A 12,868-nucleotide genomic window follows, 5' to 3' on the forward strand; every position below is an offset into this window, starting at 1 on the left:
AGTGGGAAATTTTCACGTTCTATCCTGAACGCATCATCAGCCCGACTGATCTTCTGGCGGTAAAAGTTCATTGACCTGTGAAGCGGATGTTGTTGTATCACAGGTCACCTTCGAGTTCAACCTGAGAGGGATCTTCCTAATCGCTGAACTGTAGGCCCCGGCCAAGTTTTGAAAATATATATTTGAAAATCTTTGTACTGTACAATGGCTCTATTTTCATGATTTGCAATAACATTATGCTGAAATGGCTCTTTCTTTGGTGTTAAGCCTAGACCCTTTTATACCTTCCTAATCCTTCCAATTCTTCTCCAATCAACATTGGGACTACAACATTAAGTTTTGTTTTTGGTGACATCAATGCTTGTGGTGGTTGTGTCGCTATGCTGACAAACTACCCAGTTATGGGTTACTAAGGGTTTATATTTTGTTATGGACTTGAACACAAGTTTACTAACTCTGTGTTTGTTTTACTCTGTGTAGTCAAATCGGCGAAAGTTCAACCTTGCTGATGTTGGTCATGTGATCCAAGACTTAACCATGGACACCTATGAGGCATTGTATCTCACCATGGGAGAGGATAATGACTTCAAATATATTCTATCAGATGCAGAATTGAACAACTTAGATGAGGACACGGATGATGAGGAGAGTATACATGGGTATAATTTACCTGATGGAATGGCCCGTACAGCCAATACCCTCCTAGCAGAAGGTATGTACAAATGCACTGCTTATAAGTTAGCACTGCTTGCTAGTTACTGGGCTATATAATGAAAGACAGAGATAAAAAGACTCGTTCACGTCTGACGTCAAGGCAAAGGCGTGATGATTGGTTGCTGACCTGCGCAGAACGGCATTTTCTGTCTAGTTGTCAGAATTACAGATGTGAACTGGTCTTTTTTTATCTCTGTCTTTCATTAGCGAGGACAGTTTTTATGGTCTACTTAGCTCAGCAATGCTTTGCTGGCTTCGATAGCGCATTGTATCGGAGAGGTACCTGGCTTTTATCAGAGCCCAAACCCATAAAAGCCTGTAGCAAACTCTGTCAGGATCCGCTCAATTATACACAGCGCTCCGATACCACACTTTGACCAAATATTGATCGAATCTATTTTACGACCATGCTTGAATTAACAACCCCTTGAAACCTAATTGCACTATTGACTTTCTATTGACCGCAAAACACGACCCCAGACATGCTTATTTAATGACCACTTGAGTAGTTGATAAGTGGGTCGTTATGTACTTATTGAACACAAAGGAAATTGATTATGGTTTTACCATCGACTGTGTTTTTAATCCTGCTGCTCTGCTGAAGCGCTCCGATAGATGTCAGCAAACTCAGTATACTGTTAAAGCTTGTTCCTATCGAGCGCTCTAGCGTACATGAACCATTATCGAAGACAGCAAAGCATTGCTGAGCTAAGTAGACCATAAAAACTGTCCTCCCTTATTGTGGCATTATATTATATTTAATTTATGTTTAATGTAGTTTTATGATTAATCAAAAATGTTTGTAAAATTGCAAAAAAATATAATATTGTTTTCTTTCTAAACCAACCACCATTTCATGAGTGTAGCATAGTGTAATCTGCATAGATTCCATAATGGTCTTAAGTCATTGTATCTTAACTAATTGGTAAGCTTAAGTTTGTTCGGCTTATAATTGGTGAAAAAATAAGACTCATAACATCATGTATTGATAAAGAATGGTGTGCATGCAATTGGGTGCAGCTAGTTATGAATTGCGCAATGCCTGACTGGTGCACACCTAATGTGAATTTATGCATGCAACTTTATTGACGCACACAGTAACAAAAAACCAAATAATTTTCGCCAATTATAAGCCCAACAAAGTAGTCTTTACTGATCATAACTTTACATTGAGTTCCTGTTATAAATACCAATTACTAATGATCAATCATAAATCAAGAAATCAAACCTATGATAACTTATGATTTGTGAGATTCAGTAATCCTAGATGCATTGTTAATGTTAGTGAATTTCCAACCACTTTCTCAGAATTGTTGCTGATGTAATTAATTTGTTTGTTATACTCTATCTAAATTGAAGTGTGATGCGATTGCTGTCTATTTAAATATGAGAATGTAATGGTCCTCATTTTGATGTGAGAGACAAACATTTGCATTTGCAGTTATAACATATTATGTGAACCTAGAATTGAGCAAATTGTAGCCTGTGGCTGGTGACATTTTAACAGAAGAGTTCAAAGCCATAACATTTCACATGTGAAAAGAGAGAAAAAAGAATAATCTTGGCACTGCAACAATTTTGATTATGTCATGATTTTACCTCCGACATCAAGTAGGATAGAGTATAGTATTGATTGTAGAGCTTACCATAGTGCATTTAGTTTATAGTTTCGTAATTCTTATTCTATGTATTAAATATATTTGAGTTGCTCTGATCCACAAAAATCACAATTTCCACAAAAGAAGTGTTGATCTTTAATAAATATTATAATAAAAGTTTATTTGAAAGATCATAATTTTGATCAGGGGTAACAAAAAACTTCATCGTTTACTTACAAATTTATCATTTCTAACTTGTGAAAGTTTCCACAGTAACAAAATCACAATAGTTTGTTCAGCTTATAATTGGCGAAAAAAAATGAGATTTGTAACAAAAACCTGCTCGCTAATTATAAGCTAAATAAATTTGTTGCATAATAATGCATAATATACCTCATTGGACCCATTTTTTTAAAAGGTGTGTAACTTTTTGTATATTCCATGTTGATATCATAATTTATCTAAGAGCCTATGTAAACGTGTGTATCAGAGCAAGTCAAACGTCACCATATTCCTGACCATTTACCAGAAGTAATCTGTAAAGTCATTAGTTTTACCTTTTGAGATATAATCATCTCTTTATGTTCCATCATTCACATATCATTGCTTGTCAACAAGGTAACAAATGAAACTTGACAATTCCTTTTTTCCCAAATGAGGAATTCAACTTAAAAGTACCTTACAACTTTACAGCCCATTTGTGGTAGATAGATGGTCACATTTTATCATTTTGTGCTGTTTTGTTTTTCTTTATTTTCATTCTACATATGTTCTACTGCTTGAAAACCATTCATTTTATCTACTTTTCCACTTATAAAGGCAAGAAAAAAGGTAAGATAATGTGCACTTCACTCAAGCAAAACAAAGACAAGATTGCACTTTCAGTTTGTTGAGAAAATCAACTCAGAGGGTGACTTACTTGAAGACTAACATCACAAGTACCAGTTAATGTTGCCTAAAATTCCTCATACACCTTTTTTTGTAAATCTTGAAAATACATTTTTGTTTGTGTGCAAAAATGACTCCTCAAATTGAGAAATTTCTTTTGCACTGAAGCAGCTAAATTATTTCCCTTTGAACCAAATTATCTCGTCATTTGTAAAATGTGGAGTACGGCAAAGTGCTCTTGGGGAGTAAAAATATTTGGTAGTGTGGATATGTAAATTGGTCTCAGTTTTACCATTTACTGTCATGTAAAAATCTACATTGTGACCTGCCAAACTTTGTACTTTCATGATTGCTGAGTGGTGCTCTATTTTGCAATGACATTCTTCTCAAAAGATAGTACTTCTTTTGGAACTTAAGCCATATTACAAACTTATTCTCATGAATGATTAAATATATTCAAATAGTATGGTAATCATCAATACTATTAGAAGCAAAGTTATCTGTAAGAGTATTTTTTTGGGAAGGAAATCTAGGGATGTGTTATTCCGTTTATTTTCTCAAACGTTTAATGCATCAGAGATGTTTGCATTTAAAATCAGATCCTTGACAACAAATACATGCGAAGAGTCAATAACTTTGCACTGATATGCTGTGTGCACTTGTGTCTTCTTTGGGGAATCAAATGTGTTTTTCATAATCCAAAGTATAATCCAAATTGAAATATTTGTACAATTGTCTAATTTTTTGCTGAATACCATTGGAAATTTAAAGTTGTTCATCAAAGAGGAGCTCTTTTTTATCTTTTATTATAATGCAATAATTATTTAATGGGTAAGAAATTGTATACTTTACTGAATGAAGTCTCTACATTTTAATATCATCCTTTAACACTTACATTATAATCGTACACATTTTACCCATCACTTATGTCACTAATTCTTTGAAATCTTTTCACATTCTCGTCATCATCACTTTCATCTCTCAATAACATGTGTGTGTGTGTGCACATATACCCAGCTGGAGTGAAGGGAAGCGTTACAAAAGGTATTTCCATTGTGATATATCAACTTTATGTTTCAATACTAAACCCAGTTGTATTGTTCACAAGTTGATTTTTCACATATGTTGACTGCAATGTGCCTAATACAAAAGTTCTTATTTTCACCCCTGGTCATATCCATTCTAGTACATTATGATATAGCATAATGACATACACAATTGTGTCAAAAATCGCTGGGCAAATGAAAATGGAAACTGTACAAAAAAGTGATGGGCTGTATTTAAAGCTATACGGAGTTCAGGATACACACTATTTCAGAAAGAAATATTTTGTGGGAAAAAAAGGAAAGGAAAAAAAATATTGGTTTCTTTCATGGAAGCTTTGAAGGTAACACTTTAATTTAAGATGGCCTTGTATCCAGGACTTCCCATCTAGATTTTAAAGGCGAGTGGTTTTAATCACTGACAGTCACTCGCTAGCATGACTCTAGGCATGTGGTCGAATTTTCACAAGAAACACTTATTTGGGAATTTAAAAAAAATGCTACATCTGGTTTGACTAGGCCTGGAGAATAGATTTTTATTTTGTGAGTAATGGGAGACATTTTTATTTTAAAATGTTTCCATTTTTTTATATTGGTTTTAACAGATGGCGATGAATACAAGCTTTTTGACGATCCAATGAGGGAACTCTTCCTGTTTGCAATCTTACTGAATCGCCCTGAAATGGCTCGTCTGTTTTGGGAGGAAGGTAAAGAAGCAATGGCATCGTCATTAGTTGCCAGTAAGATCCTGAAAACAATGGCAGATGAGGCCGGAGAAGACTCGGATCTTGGCTCAGAACTTGTCACCCATGCAAGGTACGATATGTCATACTCAAGTGGCTCTACTGAACAGTGAAAGAGATCAAATTAAACAGAGATGCCACTTTGCAGGTTTTAGCCTGAAGTCAGGTTTATGGCAAGTCCCAATTCCCATGTTTTTATTTATTTTCAAAATGTTTTGGGGGCATTTTGGCCTGCATTCACGTGCCTTCTCAAGTTTTTCTCACCAATTTCAAGTTTTTTGAGTGAAACTGATTGGCATCTCTGATTTCAAGTGTGGATGAGGAAGGAGCATGAAAGAAAGAGAGGGTGGGTAGGAGAGATGCAGAGAGAAGAGTCACAGGGAGAAAAGACATATACATGTAACATGCACAAATTACATTTAAAAAGTGCATAAGACCAAAGTTTCAATATGCTGCACAGGAGATAAAAATTGATATTCCAGATCGTAACTTTCTCCCGCAAACCAAGGTCACATTTTGATTTGTAATCAAAGATCTGTAAGGATATCTCCTGGACTTGCAAAACATACCAAATAAAATGAGTGTATTATAAGGTTGCCTTTATCATTTCCAGATTAGAGTTATATTCATTTCTATTTCCTATTGTGTTTTCATTATAGCAGTATCAAATGAAGTCCTCTTGAGGTCATATACAGTCAGTGAGTACCCATACTCTGCATGGGTGCATGAATACAATCATTTGCTCTCCCATATTTTACCCAAGCATGCTGCCCCCACCTGCACTGCAACTTAATAATAAAACTTGCATGTTAACTTCTAATATGATATGGCTTTCCAAAACCATTTTAACTAGATTGGCATGCTTACAGGTTGCAAAGTATAAATAGAAGGGTATAACAGCAGCACAAAGTTATGTCCATAGAGAGAAGCATGTCACAGTGGTAAACAGGTTATGGTTAAAGAGTGGTGCAAGAGGTTTGATCCCAGATGGAGGCAAATAGTTAATTGCTCTCTCTATTTACTGCAGTAGTGACACAGATGCAGTGGACGACAAAGACTATGCAGTCAGTTCCTATCAGGAGAACACCTGGTTGGTCATTCACCCTGCACTGGGTATCATGAGAGAACAGTGTCTGAATGAGGATTGATTCACCCAGGTTTTTATGTCACCTGAACAAATGTTCATGGAGACATTAATCTTAGAAAAGCACAATAGTGGATTGGAATCATGACATAGTTCCAAGTTGCATGAAATACAAATAAATGTCACATCTTTTTCTCAATGTATTAGTTCTTATGAAGAAATGGCTATTGGTGTTCTGAATGAGTGCTACAACGATGATGAGGAGCGTACAGCCTTGATTCTTGTGAGAGAGTTGCCCAATTGGGGTAATCAGACATGTCTTAATGTAGCTGTCAGTGCTGACAACAAGAGCTTCATTGCACACTCAGGAGTACAGAACTTGCTAACTGAGATATGGATGGGTAAACTTTCCAATGATAATAACTACTGGAAGGTGAGTGTGTTAACTACTCAGACAGCTTCCTCTTGTATGGAGTATTATTAATCATTAATCTCAATTATGCATCAGTTTTTAACTTGCATTACATTTGCTCATCCAACATTTGCCACATAGACACCTGTCATATAACCAAGATGTGGGAATTTTACATCCTACATACTTGAATATAGTGTGTCTCGTCTCAAGTTGAGAGTAACACCATGTTGGCTTTCACAGTGCCAAATTCGTATCTGTGCGTTTACTCATTTGTGTACGAATAAATGTCCCTTCTACACGTGTGTACACACCCTATGGGTTAGGTAAGAGCGGGCCAATTGAATCTGATACTGCAAAATCCAACAAGGCATTACTCTCAACTTGAGAAAAGACACTCTATAGTACAAGGGTATATTAAAAGGTACACCATAGGTGAACTAAAGGTACTCTATACAGTTTACATACATTGCAAGAGAGTCTTCTGAGACATGAATTTACTTGTGATGTGTATAATTATAGGTTAATGAACGCGTTTTACTTATTGGGAGAGAAATTAGACAAAATAATGCACGCAGGCTGATGTTGATGCGTCTAATGCACGAGCCCCGAAGGGGGGAGTGCATTAGACGCATCAACATCAGTGCAAGTGCATTATTTTGTCTAATTTCTCGAGCAATAAGTAATAAAAGTTTATTAATCTATTTCATACACGAGAAGAAAAAAACGCGTCATTTTCACTTTTTTATATAACAATTATCACTAAAAATGTTGGAAAACAGAACCAATTATAAATGCATCAACCCGCCCGAAAAATGAATCAATCCTACTGCTTGTGACAGCCTTGCTGAAACACTACTTGGCGTAGTACGCTGGAGTGCACAATATACACAATCAATGCATGTTTCGTACTTTTCTAACAGCTTTTCTGATTGGCTGCTTAGATATAGGAGTGTATGAATATGTTTTGTAGAGAATTTTAAAGCAATTAGCAGCTTTCAACCTTTTAAGAAACACACTTCATAATTATGATTTCCTAAACTTGTTACAGTCACTAGCCCATGTTACATATTTACATTCCTAATATTAGTGTTTCTTTGGACAATGAAAAAGTATTTGATCAGAAATTGACACTTTTCGTCACAAAAATTTGAAATTTACTCACCAATAATAGTACCACTAATAAAGCACATTTGCAATTCATCTTTCAGCTGTGGATATGTTCATTCTTCCCATTCATCATCCCCTTTGCGGGTGTTGTGAAATTCCGTGAAGATGAAAGTGAAGAGCCTGTAGAAGTCATCAGAAATCCAGATGGATCTTTGAAAAACTTACAGAAAAAATCTGCTGAAGACTTGGCAATTGTCAAAGCCATGCAATACCAGGTATGTCATTTAGTAGATGTACTATTGTGTATTTCTATAATTGGGTTTAAAACTATATCCCATAACCTTTCATTGTGTATCGGGAATCATGCTTAATTGCCTTGTTGAGCTTACAATTTGGTTGCTTGGTACTACATAATCAGCTAGGCATTTAACTTGAAGTGATGGGGTGTGCAGACAGCGGTTCAGAAGTAGAGGTCTTTCACTAAAAAAGGGGCATTTGGTGAGAAGCCAAATAAATGGGATTCATTGGGTGAGAATCCTCTGAAAATGCCGGTCATTTAGTGAGACCTGGGTAGTTTTGGACCATAACAGTACCAAAATACAAAAATGTGGACAAAAATACAAAATTTTTGTCATTTTAGAGTGAAAAGGGAGTAATTCAGTGATAGCGTATCCAAAATTCATTGGGTGAGAGAAGTTGAAATGGGGGTCATTGTTACCATCACTCAAGTTTCATTGGGTACCCCTCCTCCATAATACTCCTATGCACTGATAAATGTTAAATTCTGTTTTTTAAATAATATTTACATACCAGTTATCAGTTTTAACAGTAATCTTAAAGAACTTTCTGTAAATTTCTGCTCCTCCTATCGCAGCCTTCTGGTTCTACTGAATTTGAGGTACTTTAAATTATTATCAGTGTTGCAACTTGGTAATCTGTTTAATTGTAAATCAGCCAACTTTTTCATTATTTTATGCTCTTTATAGTCATGCGATGCTCTATACTACCATCATTCCTGCATAATTTATGTCAAGGGGTCATATTTAGCTAACTCTATTGAATACACATTGAGACTCTGTAAAATTGCTGGCACAAATCTTCAGTCATGCAGTCATTAGCCAAAGTTGTATTTGGTCAGCAATTTTACCCAGCTATTTACAAAATAACCAAAATTATGTAGTAACTTAGCTGCGAGTTACTTCATATTTTTTTCTGAAAGATTAAATTCCTATCCTTAATTTCTGAGGAGGTGTTCTTAAATGCTTATTTGCTAACTGGGTTTTCTGTTGCTTGGAAAGGTGTGTAACATTAATATATAACAAACTTCTGCAGCTTTAATGTATATCTTTCTTTTATGATGTCAGGTGGTTGGTTCAGTTAGAGAAATCATTGGTGTATCTTATTTAATGCATGTGGATTAGATATTGTTTAACACCCTCATTATATATTTGGTTTACATCATCTTAAGTTTTTTTTATATGCTTAATCATGTTTATTTCCAAGTTGAGTTGTAAAATATTCTGCTGGCCACATTCCTAAGCAATTGGTCTCTCTATTACCACACCTTAAAATCATTTGCACACATGCTTTCACACACACTATCTGCTGCATAGTTAGAAAGGTTGTACATGCATTATGTATATCTCAAGTTATTTTTTGCTTATTTCTTTGCTTATTAGTGGTGTTTGTATTTCAAATGAAACACATTTAGTCTGAGCATAGTAAAATGATGTGCCATTGTGTGCAGAAGAATTTGGAATTATATGTCTTTCAGTAGATTTGATGTAATCAGTTTTTAAATGTATGAGTTGAATCAGGATAGAAACACTTTTTGTCTTGGAGGTTTAAAAAATGTTTTATGTATAATTGTTTTAAGATGTACTAAACTATGCATTCATGTGCAGGATGAGTGGTCACTTCTGTGTTTGGACTTAGCTCATTCACTCATCCTGAATTACTTGTTTTTGTCATGTGTAAGAAATGAAAAGTGTGTAAATGTACTGTTTTTTGTTACTTGTTTTTTGCAAATAATTCAAATAAATATTATTATCAAAATCATCATATCCCTTTAATTTTATCCAATTGTTTGAAATGATTTTAACCAATTCCATTCAACTCTATAATTCCATTGAAGAGTAAACTCATTTTCGTTTGAAAGGCAAAAAGGAGGTTCTCATCTGCAAATGGAAATATTTTGACAAGAACTTCATCGGAAGCAGTATGTCATATATACCCACAGATTTTGAAACATACCAGATTTGAGTATTGGCAGTCAATGAGGAATTAGCTGTTCTTATATATTTTCAACAAGATGTTTTTTTGGACAAAACCAAGCTGTATACTCCAATGAAGAGCAATTCTGTGGTTTGTATTTTGTTCCCATACAGAGCAAAATCTAGCCGTAATATGATCCACATTTCTCTTTTCTACCCATATTCCCTCATGGAACTAGAGAATATTGGAACTGTGAAGAAACAGTGATGTAGCTAGTAAGGCCTATGTGATCCCATTTCAATCATGATAGGGCTAAGTGGAAAAATTAGGCATACTAACACCTGTTAGTGACTCTATTTCTATGGCTTCCCCTAACCTTATATTTTATCTTTTATATAGGGCCATGCAGAGATTAAAGAAGACATGCTTGATGAGAGTTTACATATGGTGACAGTACAGAATGGCGGTGGGGGTGATGCCACACCTAGCGGAGTACAGGTCAAGACGGAGAGTAATTTGTCAGCCAGTCGAGCAAGGTTGGTTGGAAAAAAATATTTTGCTATTAAGATACAAAATTGGGTGTACCAAATTGAAAAGAAAGGGTGCAATGAAACAAGTGATAACACTCACTCTGATGATCAAAGGAAAAAGCATCAGCTGAACACAAAACATGCAACTAATACATTGAATGGATGTGCCACCAAATGTTACAAAATTGAAAAAAAATATACATATGTGACATGAATTATGTATGAATATAAAAGTAAAAACATACCATTCTGAGTTGAGATGGTTTGTCCCATTTTACAACTCATGCACATGAAATGGAACGATCCATTATTAATAGCTAAAATATTGTGTATGGGTATATATTGCGATTGGTACAATAAATTGTACCCATCAAATAATTGCAACTTATGACTGAAATAATAGGTAGTAACATTTTGTAATTTAGGCCCAACAAAACAGAAAGTTTGTCTCTCAATCCCACTCATATATGTACGTGAAAACCATTTTAGGATATAGCTCCTAGTATAAAAACACAGTAAAAAATAATAAGTCCCATGTAGCACAGCTTATTTTACAAAACCCGTAGCACATAGCTATTTTTTGCCTTATCCATTGTGTTCTTTCTTTCACCTGTCTAGTTTATTTCAGCAAGGTGAAGAATACTACCATCAGACAGCTAATGTAGACATCTTAGACAGTGGCAAGGAGTTGAGTTGGTGGCAGAGGTTTGTTCTCTTCTATGATTCACCAATGATCACATTTAGACATAATGTGGTAAGTGTGGTATGAAGAGTTTAGATGAATAACTTTTTGAGTTACGGTCATCAACATCTACCCTATAGATGATTTGACTTCTGATGTCAATCCCTGGCAGCATGCGCACGCATCATCATAATTTCCATTGTTGTTTGCCTGGCAGTATGCGCGCGCATAATATTTTGTTCAGGGCCTGTGTTTTTAAAACTTCTGCTACATCACAATAAGGCTATTGAACAGTGTAGTGGTTGCATGTGACTTCAGTTGTTTACTTGCAGGGGCACTCAGTAAACTAAGAAATGAAAGTCAAAGTAAAGCTCAAATAAACAATAAAAATACAGTGTATCCAAAGTCAAAATCATCTTAGACATTTGACAGAAATTTGTTGTACAATTGAAAAGAGGATGCTTAGACTGTTGTCACTTGAAATATTCCACAGGTGGCACTTTGTAGGGGAGGGGTGCTAATTAGGTGGAATATGTTACAAGAATTTGGTATGTGTATCCATTTTATGACTTCTTGCTAATGTTGGATGTATCAATATCTTGTTCCATTTCAGATTGAATATCTGTTATTTCTGAGTGTGTTCAGCTATATCATCCTGGGGAATTTCAAAGAGGACATCTCGTCATTGGAAATCTTTCTTGTTTTCTGGGTATTCACTCTCTTTTGGAGGAGTTCAGACAGGTATGTTCCTTGTTTAACTTTTCTTATTTCTCACAAACTCGAAATTGCTTACCGAGAGGAAGCTTTTATCCAGTATTCTCTTGGACGTCTTCAGCCCAAATATTTGGTACATGGGGGCGCTGTTGGCTATTCTGAGCCACCAACACCAGACGGTGTCAGTCGGCTCAGAAGAGAGTTGTACACGGCGGGCAGGTAGTATCTCCCAGCATCCCTGTTGAGGTTGCTCTGGTTAATTCTTATGTGACAGGCTTCGCGAACTCCACGACCAAACCATGACTCATCCTGGTCGATGATTTTGACCTATTCGGTGGGAATGCTATGTCCTGTATCCCTGGCATGTAGCGCTACAGGAGAGGGTTCACATCTATGTTTGCGACTTTTAACCCCTAGAGGGCGTTTAGTTTCACCGATGTAAGTTATACACAGTGTGGCACCGTTCTTCCTTTCTGATCTTATCCTTAGGAGAAACTAGAAGTTTGCGTAGTGTGTTGCGGGTATGTTCCTTATCCTTGATTCCATGACTCTGACATGCTTGAGAAAGGTTACTTTGATACCATTTCAAAGTTATAATAATCCCTAGATTCTATTTTCTAATGACAACATTAGTTGAGTTCAGTAACATAGCATGAGTCATGGGGGGGGGGGGGGTAGGTGCTTTTTGCTGACTTGGAACTTTTGTCACATTCAAGGATTATGGCCAACACATTATTATTTATATCTATATGTCTTGTGGTCTGAAACTCCACTTTCAACCTTACCTATAATTCATAACCTCATTAATAAACACGATGCGTGCGATCCAATTACATTTAGTTACTTGTGAAAACGTGAACGCAAATCGGGGTCATTAATATCTCACAATTGACCGCAAAATTCGTAATTGTTCTAATGTCGCACACAATTGACCGGCGTTTGTGTGTTGTTGTGCGTCGGAGAAACTGTGTGCGCGCTGGCTGCCGTATTTGGATTGCGCGCTACCATATTTGCGCAGATTGTGATACGCACTTTTGTTATTGGTCGTCCTGTTTTAGCCTGATTGATTTTTGGAAGAGAAGATGTAAAAATCATCTATTTTTATCAGCTTTTGAGCAAAATTTTGTGTTATTTTG

At 35.8% G+C, this 12,868-nt stretch overlaps 1 protein-coding gene across 1 annotated transcript in view; it reads left to right on the forward strand.

The window, feature by feature from the left end:
* LOC140150329 (transient receptor potential cation channel subfamily M member-like 2) overlaps positions 1-12,868 on the forward strand; it is a 47,536-nt gene that overhangs the window by 15,370 nt on the left and 19,298 nt on the right. Inside the window, 10 exon segments of the mRNA XM_072172339.1 lie at positions 481-712; positions 3,132-3,143; positions 4,849-5,059; positions 6,278-6,503; positions 7,694-7,867; positions 8,467-8,490; positions 10,206-10,342; positions 10,955-11,090; positions 11,632-11,737; positions 11,740-11,759. Coding sequence (XP_072028440.1) covers positions 481-712; positions 3,132-3,143; positions 4,849-5,059; positions 6,278-6,503; positions 7,694-7,867; positions 8,467-8,490; positions 10,206-10,342; positions 10,955-11,090; positions 11,632-11,737; positions 11,740-11,759 — 1,278 coding nt within the window.

Source organism: Amphiura filiformis, chromosome 1 (genome assembly GCF_039555335.1).
Source record: "Amphiura filiformis chromosome 1, Afil_fr2py, whole genome shotgun sequence".
NCBI classification, from domain to species: domain Eukaryota; kingdom Metazoa; phylum Echinodermata; class Ophiuroidea; order Amphilepidida; family Amphiuridae; genus Amphiura; species Amphiura filiformis.